The 12,645-nt window shown below is 37.8% G+C and overlaps 1 protein-coding gene across 4 annotated transcripts in view; it reads left to right on the forward strand.

Annotated features, from left to right (window-relative positions):
• LOC115224125 (ADP-ribosylation factor GTPase-activating protein 2) overlaps positions 1 to 12,645 on the forward strand; it is an 84,367-nt gene that overhangs the window by 39,822 nt on the left and 31,900 nt on the right. For all 4 annotated transcript variants that reach the window (XM_036512952.1, XM_036512953.1, XM_029794929.2 and 1 more), the window contains 5 exons: positions 2,423 to 2,614; positions 3,312 to 3,443; positions 7,324 to 7,525; positions 10,677 to 10,786; positions 12,124 to 12,269. In XM_036512952.1, the coding sequence (XP_036368845.1) occupies positions 2,423 to 2,614; positions 3,312 to 3,443; positions 7,324 to 7,525; positions 10,677 to 10,786; positions 12,124 to 12,269 (782 nt within the window). The remainder of the gene's footprint in view (positions 1 to 2,422; positions 2,615 to 3,311; positions 3,444 to 7,323; positions 7,526 to 10,676; positions 10,787 to 12,123; positions 12,270 to 12,645) is intronic.

Below are 12,645 nucleotides of genomic sequence, written 5' to 3' on the forward strand. Positions count from 1 at the left end.
TTGCTTCTTCTTACACTTTTCCGCTTGCTATGTTATCACCAGCAATAATTCCAAGTCCAGAGTTGTTGACAAAATATTTTCCCATGTGTTGTCAGTAAAAGCAGCTTAATCTTCACTGCTTTTTAGCTTCTACAGATCTTTATAGATATTCTCATTGATTTGAAAATCTTTGACCAATACCTTGAATACCATTTGGCCCTGAGACTTTGGAATTAGGAATTCCACATCATTACTTATTCTTTATCTCTCTTGGTTTGTCTTCTCGCCAAATTTCTCTCCAGAACTCCTTACTTGTATATCTGCTATAGCCTGTTCTTAACTTAAGTTTCCATCGAACTCCTTAGATATTGCTTTCTGCTCTATATTGTGTATACAGTTTTGTCTATAAATTATTCTTTGTTCAGTTTATTTTCACTCTTTTGGCAAAATCCTATTTCAACTCCTTTATTACTGCTATTACATTTCTTATTTTTATGTTATATTGTATATTATATTTTGTTATATTTTCTTTCTCAATCAACTTCCTTTGGGACCTGAACCAACTGCTTTCTTTGTCTTTTCAATAAAATTTGTCAGATTTCAATATTTTTATATCCCTTTGCATTCACCTCTTCTGTCATGTATCTTACTTCTCAATCCCACTTGAGATATCTTTCAATCCTTAATCATTCGTATTAATTGCTTTTATCAAATTCTTGGTTTTGGTTATATCGCTCGTTTTCACATAATGGATAATTCTTCTGACTTTCTTTTATCTCTTCTAGTTCAACCCTATCGACATTCTTGAAAGCTTTTCTGTCACTAAAATATTTCTTTCTCACATTAAAGCTGCATATATATGTACGACACCATTCACATAAAAAAAAAAAAAAGAGTAGTATAGTTTTTCATGATGTGTGTATGTTTTTAATGGGTTTTTTTTTCTAATGCCAAAACAAGGCAAATTGATGATTTGCACTTTTACCATTATATCTTAATATGTCTGAATTAAAAGTACAAACCATTGAATTGTATTATATTTCTTTATAACTTGCTTTGTTTTGACTTTATAGAAAATTAAGAATATTAATGAAAACGATGTTTGTCTTTGGGGAAGTGTATGCTCCATTGATGAGGTCCATTGATGAGGTCCATTGATGAGGTCAAAACACATTCAAAATTGTCTTCTGGGCTTGCTTAAATAATTATAACATTAATCAATGAATAATATTGTTTTTGTTCTTTTACTGGTTTCAGTCATTTGACTTCAGCCATGCTGGAGCACTGCCTTTAGTTAAACAAATTGACCCCAGGACTTATTCGTTGTAAGCCTAGTACTTATTCTAATGGTCTCTTTTGCCGAATCTCTAAATTACTGGGATGTAAATACACCAACATCAGTTGGAAAGCAATGTTGGGGGGGGGGGCACACAAACACACATATATATAGACGATGGGCTTCTTTCAGTTTCCATCTACCAAATCCACTCACAAGACTTTGGTTGACCGAGACTATAGTAGAAGACACTTGCCCAAGGTGCCATGCAGTAGGACTGAACCCAGAACTATGTGGTTGGGAAGCAAGCTTCTTGTCACACAGCGACGCCTGCACCTATGTTTTTTTTTTGTTTTTGTTGTTGTTTTCTTTTCTTTTTTGTTTTGTTTGTTTTTCACACTCACTGAATAAATGTTTCTAAATAACTTTTGAATGGTTGCAAGATAGAAGACACAAGTTAGCCATTCAGAAACACACAAAGGATGTTTAACTTCATTTAAACATTTAATGTTTGCAAAATGGTGTCAAAATTTTCATTGCTTGAAACTGCAACCTGGTTACTTAGAAAATTTATGCTGTACAAATTTTGTTAGTGACTAAGGTCACAGGATTGAGCAACATAAATTTTGGCTCTATGTTAGTTCTCTGTGTGCCATGAGGTGCATAAGGCTGCAGCATGATCTCTCCAACCAGCTCTGTTTTCTGCCACTGTCCTCATCTTATTCCAGCTTCTCCATCCTTCTCATTTCCTTTCCTCATCAATAGTCCTTTGCTATGTGATGTTAGGGTACCCTGCTACTCTTTAACCCTCAGGCTTCCAATTCACATGCCTAAGGAGAATACTCAACAAGTGGCTGCAAAGAATCCAAAAGGACACAACTGAGATGGGAGCAGGCATCAACAAGATCAGTAATGAAATAAGACACTAGAACTGGATCAGACAAGATCAACAAATGATGACACCATTTTACAAACAATAAATTTTTTATGTGAAGTGAATGGTTTTTGTGTTTCTGAACAGCTGATTTGTATCTTCCACAGTGGATTTAGTGTCAACACATGATCTTGGCTCAAAATACTTACCATACAAACACATTACTGTAACTTTTTAATGTTCTGTGTTAATTTTTAATGCTGACCTGTAAATCTTTTTTTTTTTTTTTTCAGCAATGTTTTGATTGTGGCAGTAACAATCCTACATGGGCCAGTGTAACTTATGGAGTATTCCTGTGTATAGATTGTTCAGCAGTTCACAGATCCCTTGGAGTCCATGTTAGCTTTATCCGGTCTTCCCAGCTTGATACCAGCTGGACATGGTTGCAACTGCGTACCATGCAGGTTGGAGGTAATGGAAATGCGGTGAGTTGGAGTTTCTGTTTTTAGTAATAATTTATGAAGATTGATGTGTCTCTTCACAAAGGTAAATAAGCAATAAGGAGAGGCTGATGTGATTTGTAATAGAAATTGACTCTGTTTATTGAACTTCATTTCAACTGATTGTCTGTCTTCCTTGGGTTCAAAATGTACAATTCACTTGCGAAGACCTGTTGAAGCAAGTGAAATCAAAATCGCTGACGTGGCTGATGACAGTACTGCCTGATTGGCACTTGTACCAGTGGATTGTTAAAAGCACCATCCGCCGTGATCGTAGGCAGGTCCACTGACTGGCTCCTGTGCTGATGGCATGTATAAAAGGCACCATTCGTGCATGATCATTGCCAGCGTCACCTTACTGGCACATGAAAAACAACAATCGAGCATGGTTGTTGCCTGACTGGCCCTCGTGCTAGTGGCACGTAAAAGCACCCACTACACTCTGAGTAGTTGACATTAGGAAGGGCATCCAGCTGTAGAAACTTTGCCTGATCAGATTGGAGCCTTGTGCAGCCTTCTGGCTCACCAGTCTTCAGTCAACCCATGCCAGCATGGAAAGCGGATTTTAAACAAATACGATGATGATGATGAAACTCATGAAATACCATTTCGGTACTTGACACTTACCTTACGTCTTCTGTTGGGAAGATTGTGAGATTTATTTGTTTGTTTATTTTGACAGATCAGTTTCTTTCGGCAACATGGCTGCACTACCAATGATGCCCAGCAGAAGTACCATAGCCGTGCTGCCAATCTCTACAGGGAACGTTTGCTAACTCAGGCTCAAAACATGATGAAACTTCATAAAGACAAGGTAATCTTTTCTTGATCCTCCATCATTACTTTCCAGGTTTTGTTTTGTTAAATATTCAGTTAGTGGGTTGACAAAATTGTTAGCTCATTGAACAAAATATTTTGCTGTATCTACTTCAGCTTTTTTTTCAATTTTGAGTTCAAATCCCCTCAAAGCTCAACTTGGCTTTCATCCTTCTGGCATTTATTACATCAATTAACCTCTTCCTTTTCAAAATTGTCAGCCTTGTTCATCACCGTCATAATGTTGTTTTGTCTCATAGTGTTGTGCCTGATTTATGCTGCCTCTTCCTATCACACCACAGCTCATGGTCTAAAATGAAGAGCATTTTTTTTACCTTCTGCAGCTCTTCATATCTCTTCTTACTTTATATTGAGGAAAACTTATTAGGCTTTTTTTCTTCACTGCATCTACTCTCAGATTAAGATCATGTTTTTCAAGGTTTATTCTAAAGTATTTTTGTCACTGTTCCCAAGGCCCTAATGATAGCCAGGAGTTTCATAACCTTGTTAACTTCTCTCTTCCAGCACTTGAGTATTTCATACTTCAAGTCAGTACAGTACTCTGCTTATACATTTTCTTTCTTTTTACTCTGCTGTCAAGTGGGCATTTATTATTATTATTATTATTATTAAGCCAGCAAGCTAGCAGAATTGTTACCATGCCTGACAAAATGCTTAGCATTTTGCTTGTCTTTACATTCTGTGTTCAAATTCCACTAAGGAAATAAGTACCAGTCAAACACTGGGGTCAATGCATTCGACTCTCCTCCCAAATTTCAGACTTTGTACCTATAGTACAAATTATTGGTTTGACTCTGGTTCAGTCTTATTCCTGGCAAGATTTATGTGGGTTGTGGGTTACTACATGTAACATTAGGTGTCCACTACCTTTCAATAGTCTTTCAATTGCTTAAAAAACCTCCTGATAATTTTTCTTGTCTCTATGAGGCAAGCTTTCTGTCGAAGCTCTACAGGACATTTTATTCCAATCTCTTTCAACCATTTGTCTATGCATTTGCTTACAGTTCCCAATGCACCAATTATTATAGGCACAACCTTTACAGCTTTCATATTCCAATTTTCTGCAAAATATGTCAAGCTATGAAGAAATATTTTGTTGCTTGCAAACAGATTAGAGTTGGCTGCAGAAAAGCCATTTCCCATTAAGAAGTGAACTTCTTAATGACACAAACCATACGTGAAACTTCATTCCTAAAACATTGTGCATTTTGTAGAGGGGTTTCTAACTGTTGTTTATGTGTGTATATGTGTAATGTCTGTGTGCACACATGACAGAGTGTAAACACCATGAGAGAAAAGTTGAACATAAAAAGCATCAGATGTGGTGTGCAAGGGAGATGGTATTGTCATATGTTGCATATGGATGAGGACAGCTGTGTGAAAAAGTGTCACACCCTAGCAGTAGAGGGAACCTGTGGAAGAGGTAGACCCAGGAAGACCTGGGATGAGTTGGCGAAGCATGACCTTTGAACGTTAGGCCTTACAGAGGCGATGACGAGTGACCAAGACCTTTGGGGATATGCTATACTTGAAAAAACCTGGCTAGCCAAGTGAGACTGTAACCATGGCTTATGCCAGTGCAGCATAACCAGCCCATTTAAGAGTACTCTTCAATCATTGGACATTAAACTCTGCTTGCGAAGACCTGTCGAGTCATGTGAAGTCATGGTTGTAGCCAATGCCAGTATTGCCTGACTGGCCCTCGTACTGGTGGCATGTAAAAAGCACCTACTATACTTTCAGAGTGGCTGGTGTTTGGAAGGGCATCCAGCTGTAGAAACCTTGCCAGATCACATTGGAGCCTGGTACAGCCTTCTGGCTTGCCAGGCCTCAGTCAAACCATCCAACCCATGCCAGCATGGAAAGCAGACATTAAACAATGATGATGTTGATGGTATATACATATAAAGCACTCAGTTCACTCTGCTGGGTGGTTGGTGTTAGGATGGGCATCTAGTCATAAAAACCATACCAAATCAAACACAGAAGTCTGATGCAGTCTTCTGCCTGGTCGGCTCCTCTCAAACTGTCCAACCCATGCCTGCATGGAAGCTGGACATTAAACAATTATGATGGATGGATGTATGAATATATATATATATCATTATCATCATCATCATCATTTAACACCCAGTTTTCCATACTGGCATGAGATATATGTATATATATAAATATGATGTAATAATGAAGTCCAACCACATAGAGATATTTTGAAATCATTTAATACATACTTTAAGATCGGTGGAGTATAAAACAGGAAGCTCTTATGTGACGGATGCATTTCCTATTCTATATTACATAGACCTGAAATGTACATATTTAATGATATCCAAATATCATTATTTGGTTTGACTTATAACTTGATGCCAGTATAAACTGGACAGTCCAGGCTCCACTTATGTGAATACTCGAACAACAATTTGGAGGTGTTTGTTATATTTGACTTGAACCGAAAATTCTGGTACCATGCACTGCTTCTTAGCATAATGCATAATATATACATATAAAGCTATAACAGAAGAATTAAGACTCACTGTCCATGGGAGTTTCTATATGCTGGTGGCTGAGTTAATCAGCTTATAGGAGTTCTAGTCAGCTGGATGTGCAATGTAAGTGAGCATAAAAGACACAGTACTGATAAGCTGAGAGATGAACTCAGTGTAAGAGAAATCATTTGTAGCATGCGAGCATGAAGACTACATTGATAGGGACATGTGATGTGTAACAAAATGCCAGGGTATGTGGTTAGGGTAAGAAGCTCTGGAAGAGGATGGCTGAGAATGAGATGAGTAGAAGTGGTGGCAAAAGCTGATCTAAGATGTTGAACCTCACAAAAGAGATGATAAAAGAATGCAGCAAGTAGCAAGACACTATGTGGGAAAGAACCGATGCAAGCCTGAAAAAGCAGACATGAAAATGATAATGATAATACATGCATGTATCTATAATGTGTGGGTATGTATAGATAAGTATATATGTATCTGTGTGTGTGTGCACATGTACACACATGCACATATACATATATACTGATTTACTGACTGCTTTCATTGAATTCTTCATTCTAAGTGGCATGACGGTGTTCCCATGAACTTATCACACTTAAGAATAAGTGTGTGGGTATATATATGCTTGGGTATATTTCATGCATTTATATATATATATATATATATATATATATATATATATATATATATATATATTTATGACAATACATATTTACATATACACACATGCATATAACTAGTTCAGCTAAACAACAGCTGTTATGTGTATCAAACAAGAATCAATATTGGAACCTTTATCTGACTTTGTGTTCTTTTGACAAATGTTAAATATCTCTGTCATGAAATTGACAATCAATAGACTCCATTGCTGAAGCCCTGTTGATAAGCCTGTTCTTTTCTTTCAAATTGGTGCTTATAAGCATCAAGTGGCAACCTGACCCAGAATGCACACCAAATGATCTGGTCATAGTATTAAACTTAGCAATGGATTAGGTTTACCACACAAAATATTTTGTCCTTGTTATTGTGGGAGATGAGGAGGAAGATTGGGTTTTTCTATACTGAGAGATGAGAGCAGTTGTGACTAATCTATGATGTAATGAGCACTAACGAATTGAGGAACCAAAATCAAGGAGTATGAGATAGTGCAGCCTAGCTTTTTATAGAATATTGAGCTGAGTAAATTGTTGGTGAATTCCAACAGTTGTAAAGATTGAAACAAAGTTGCTTGTGAGCCTGCTATTATTGATTAGACAATGTTGTTACTGTTTAACCTTAGACCAATGGGGTTGGGTTCATTAATTTTGTGGTTGTTTATATAAATAACAATGTAATCACATTTGTATTTCTTAGCTGCACCTGGATAGTACTACCCATGTGGAGGAACCAACACCACCAAAAGAAGTAGATTTCTTTGAGGAAGTTTCTGACAATATTTTGCTGTGCAACAACAGCACAAATGGTATTACAGACAGCTCTAAAGTCTTTTCAGAAACACTCACCCATAACAACAACAATGTCAAACTCTCAGCAACAAAACTTTATACAGACACTAGTAAGTTTCATTTTTTACTCATAAGTTAATCCATATTTTTTTGGTTTATTTTTCCTTTTACTTTTTTTTTGTTCTAAATGAAGCAGAGTACCCCTGGCCCTCCTAGATAGGTAAGATTAGTACCATTAATGTTCCCAAGGCAGCATGTGGCAGTACTGTTCGCACACCAGGCGAAATGCTTAGCAGTATTTTGTTCATCTTTACATTCTGAGTTCAAATTCCACCAAGGTCATCCTTTCAGGGTTAATAAAATAAGTAACTGTTGAGCACTGGGATCAATGTAATTGGCTTAACGACTCTTGGGTAATGAGTATAAAAACTGCATCCTTCTGTCAAGCTAGTGTGCCAGAGTATGATGATCTCAAGCCATTCTCTGGTGGAGAGAGCATGCTGAGGCATTTGTCCTGCACTGGACTGAATATGTATTTCTTTACTACCCACAAGGGGCTAAACATAGAGGGGACAAACAAGGACAGACAAAGGGATTAAGTCGATTACATCGACCCCAGTGCGTAACTGGTACTTAATTTATCGACCCTGAAAGGATGAAAGGCAAAGTCGACCTCGGCGGAATTTGAACTCGGAACGTAACGACAGACGAAATACTGCTACGAATTTCGCCCGGCGTGCTAACGTTTCTACCAGATCACCGCCCTATCTGGACTGCACTGGACTGAATATGGTCAATCCAATGATCCAAGTCGGCACCTGTGGAGAAAGACATGAGCAATGATGGAATTTCAGGGCACTAAAATCTTTACTATGTCTTCTGCCTCACCCCAACCTCCCAAAAATCCCACATTAAACGTTTACTGACCTTCCACCCCTCCCCAATCCTTTATCTTACACTTCAGTCCTCTGAACTCTGCCCCCCCCCCACTTTTCCTACAGAAATTTAAAACTGAACATCTATCCATCCACTCATCCGTCCTTCTTCTCTGTCCCCTAATTCCTGGGAGAGTCAGGTCCCTCCTCTGTAGGCTCTGATTGGAACAACTGTCATTACACTTTCCTGCTGGATTCCCAAGCATGACCAATTGAGATGATGGAGATGATTCAACCCTCACACTCTTGGTCTTCCCCTGCATCTCCTCTCATCTGTCTTGAGGTTTTTTCCTACAACTTTCTAATTACATATCTCTAGTACTGGACCCCTGTGATATCTCAATGCGTAAAAGTAGCATCTCAACCTGAAGGGATTCCCTAACATGGCTGGCCATTTGAATATTCTGAAAAGCTTCTGCTTAAAGACACTAGTCGAAGGTGTTGCTGTACATTGGGTTTAAACTGGAGACCTTATGGCTGTGGAAACAAGCTGCTTAACCATTCAGCCACACATGCACGTACACTCTTACTTTCACGTTCATGCTCACACTTCACACTCACCCATACTCATTCACACACTCCAAAATAGCTGAAACTGCTTCTAGTGTCAAATGTATTTCTGTTACCAATAACCTGCAGCATGCCTTAGTTGGTGAGAATGGAACTAAATTTACCATTATAAATCACCAACATTTCTTTATTCTTGGCAGGCTGACTGGATTCAAACCTAATGAAACACTTTAGTGTCAGTGGACAGAGCATGGCCAAATGGTTTAAGTAGTTTGCTGTGCATATTTACAAGGTTGTAGGTTTGATCTCACTAACTGGCATTTTACGTCAACCCAAGCTTTGTGAGTGAAATTAGACAGAAACTGTGTGGAAGCCTTTCAAATGGATTGTATGCACCTGTAATTCAAAGGTCCAGCCTTGCCAAACTGGATTACATTAAGAATTCAAGTGTTCTTGGAATACTCAGCCATTTACATGGTAATTTCATGAGGAGATCAATCAATCAAACAACTGAATATTCAGAGATCTGCTTCTTTGTATGGCAGCTGCATTCAGCATTGCTCCATAAGCTGGTACCAAAATATATGCCTCAGAACCTCCCAAAACTAGACACCAGTATCTACGTTTTATCTAAGCTTAATAAGATTATCCATGAAAAAAAAAACCAAATAATATTAATGTAAATAATCTCCACAAACCATGAATCCACAAACCCTTTCCACTTTACTAGAATGAAGAACAACTCAGAATAATGAGCCTGAAATGTAAAAAAAATTGACAAAAAGCATAACAAATTTGTATCCCCATCATCAGCTGCCAAACGGACATCACTATGGTTTTGATCCCTGGGCAGTGCTATTCAATCCATTGGTGTCAAGTGTTAAAAACATTAACGCTGCTTGGGAATTGATAGTAATCAGCAGGAACAAAACATTAGGGCATATTGTGTTAGATATTTTTGTGTAGATAGATAATATCAAACACACCGAATGTCACCACTAAATAAAGCTTTCTATGAGCGAGTGAGGAATTTTCTGTGCAATTACTTTGCCTGTTAGAAATAGCAGCTAAATCTTCCTCAAATCACACCAAGCATTTTGAAAATGAAAGAACATAATGGATTAATGTACTAATGTATATCTCCTCCTTGTGTTGTGGACTTGTGTACCTCAATGACTGTGAAAGCCACGCCAGCAGAGCAAAATCTCCTTATAGAACCTCTCGTGCTAGACAGGTCAAAAAATAGAAGCCAGACTAATATGGACGGTCTCTTCTCTGAGGTAAAAATGAATTTGCTTAGGGCTAACGCTCCCACCTAAAAAGAAGCAATTCAAAACCCAACAAGCTGTGGTAGATAAGAGCCCGGGGTTGGGAATGGCAGAGAAAAGTTATCAATGGCCTGTGCTTCATCAGGGGCGAAAAGCTTAAGTAGCTGATGTATATTTTGGTAAACATACTGTGGTCAAAAGAAAACAAAAAAAAAAGATGAATACTGGATTGCCACAGTTGGAACACATTTGATCATAGCTTAAAAGTCTGCTTGATCACCTAAGGGTGGGTGAAGATTAATTAACTAAGCCAAAAGAATCCCACCATGAGCCAACAAAGAAACCTGTATGCTGTTCCTCAACTTTCAAACTCTTTTCAAAGACATTGAATTAGATAAGGTAGTTCTGCAAAAGCTGGGATGATCACAACTGCAACAGCTTTAATCATGGATTTGCTTCATTCGGGTTGACTAAGAGATAAACTTATTGTATATAAATAACTAAAATATTATCTAATCAGAGGATGTTTGATTTGTATTTATTTTTAGATGTTGCTGAAGGTCCAAATGTGGATGTTGCCTTAAGTTTATCATCAAACCAAACAGAACCCAGAAAATCTGTGTTAACCTCGAAAAAAACTAGTACTTCCAAGAAAGGCGTATGTCTTTATTTCATTTTCAACTTAATTAATTTCAGTTGTTGCTTGAAATCTTTATTTTGTAATTAGAAATTATTCTTTTTATCTCCGGTTTTGTTGTAACTCCTGGAGTCTTGCATGCATAGTGGGCTTGCTACCTGCAGCCTACGGTACCATGCTATCTGTTCTTTTTAACTAGCTAATACTTTCCTGATTATTCTGGCTGAGCCATGGAGGTAAACCTTTTGTAACAGTTCTACTGGACACTCTCTTCCAATTTCCTTTGTATCCTTCTTGGTGCCTTTTGATACTATCCCCAAGAACCCAATAATAACTAGCACTATCTCCACCTTAGTAGTAGTGGTAGTAGTATTAAGGCAGCAAGCTGGCAGAATTGTTAGCACATTGAATTAAATACTTGGCAGAATTTGAACTTAGAACAACGTAAAGATTGACAAAATACCACTAAGATAGGTGTTTGTCTTTCATTTTCCAGGATTGATACAGTAAGTACCAGTCATGTACTGGGTCAATGTAATCGACTTCCTGCTCCCTTCAAAAACTGTGCCAAAGTTTGAAACCGTTATTATTATTGTTGTTGTTGTTGAGGCGGCAAGCTGGCAGACCCATCAGCACACTAGACAAAATGCTTAGTGGCATTTCCTCTATCTTTTTGAACTGAGTTCAAATTTTGCCAAGGTTGATTTTGCCCTTCATCTTTTCAAGGTTGATGAAATAAATCTCAGTCGAGAACTGGAGGGTCAATATAATTGATTGGCCCCTACCCGATAAACTTTAGGCCCTGTGCCTATAGTAGAATTATTATTGTTATTATTAAGGCAGTTAAGAATTGTTAACGTGTTTGACAAAATGCTTTGACAGTGTGTATACACACACACACACACACACTCACACACACACACACACACACACACACACACACACACACACACACACACACACACACACAGGTATGAACTTCCACCCATTGATCCACCTGTCAGTTTCACTCTCAGAGCCCTACACAATAAGGCCAAACCTGAAAATGTGGGACTACTGTTCAGCCACACAACCCAGCCTGAATTCCTTCTTTTTTTTTTTACTTCTTCTTTTGTAAGCTTTTGTCATGATGGTTGCAGATCCTTGTGGTTGTATTCAGTTTAGAAATCTGTATGTCAATGCCCAGAGGAAATATTTTTTGCTGAGGGGGAATTCCAGAAAGTTAGCACACCTCTAGCTTCAGGGTGTTGTCTCTTTTTTTCCCAACAATAGTCCCAGAAATTTAATTAATGGTTTATTAAAATGAATTACCTTAACTAATTTATCTCAATTGAATGTAAATATCTCTTTTGTTGTAGAAAGGTGGCCTTGGAGCACAAAGAGTGAAGGCAAATTTTACAGAGATCGAATCTCGTGCACAGCGTAAGGATAAAGAGAAAGAAGACCTGGAGGCTTTGAGGAATATGGAACAAGTGAGGAATAAAGCTGAAGAAGAAAGGCAAATGTAAGGCTCAGTTAATAGATATTCTTCTCTTCTTTGAGTAAACAAGATTTGAAGACTCCTTGTGTTTTCTCTTGTTAGCTCTTGCATGAAGAGTAATGAGCTGAAATACTTGGACACCTGCTCTTAATGCTTTTGATACCAACCCGTCTGTGACCACCCCCATTGGTTCTATAATACAAAAATTAACCTTCCATCAAAATTTCATGTTAGTTTGTGGTCCAAACACCAGGTTGTTTTGCTTTTGTTTTGTTTTTTGATAAATTCTTTACTAGTTTAGAATTAACTGAAGCAAAGGCAGTGTATTTCAACTGAAATATGGTAACAAGAGGGTTCATGGTTTCTCAAACCTATTGCCATATTTACCAAGCCCTGAAGG

The sequence above is a fragment of the Octopus sinensis genome, linkage group LG24 (genome assembly GCF_006345805.1).
Source record: "Octopus sinensis linkage group LG24, ASM634580v1, whole genome shotgun sequence".
NCBI lineage: Eukaryota > Metazoa > Mollusca > Cephalopoda > Octopoda > Octopodidae > Octopus > Octopus sinensis.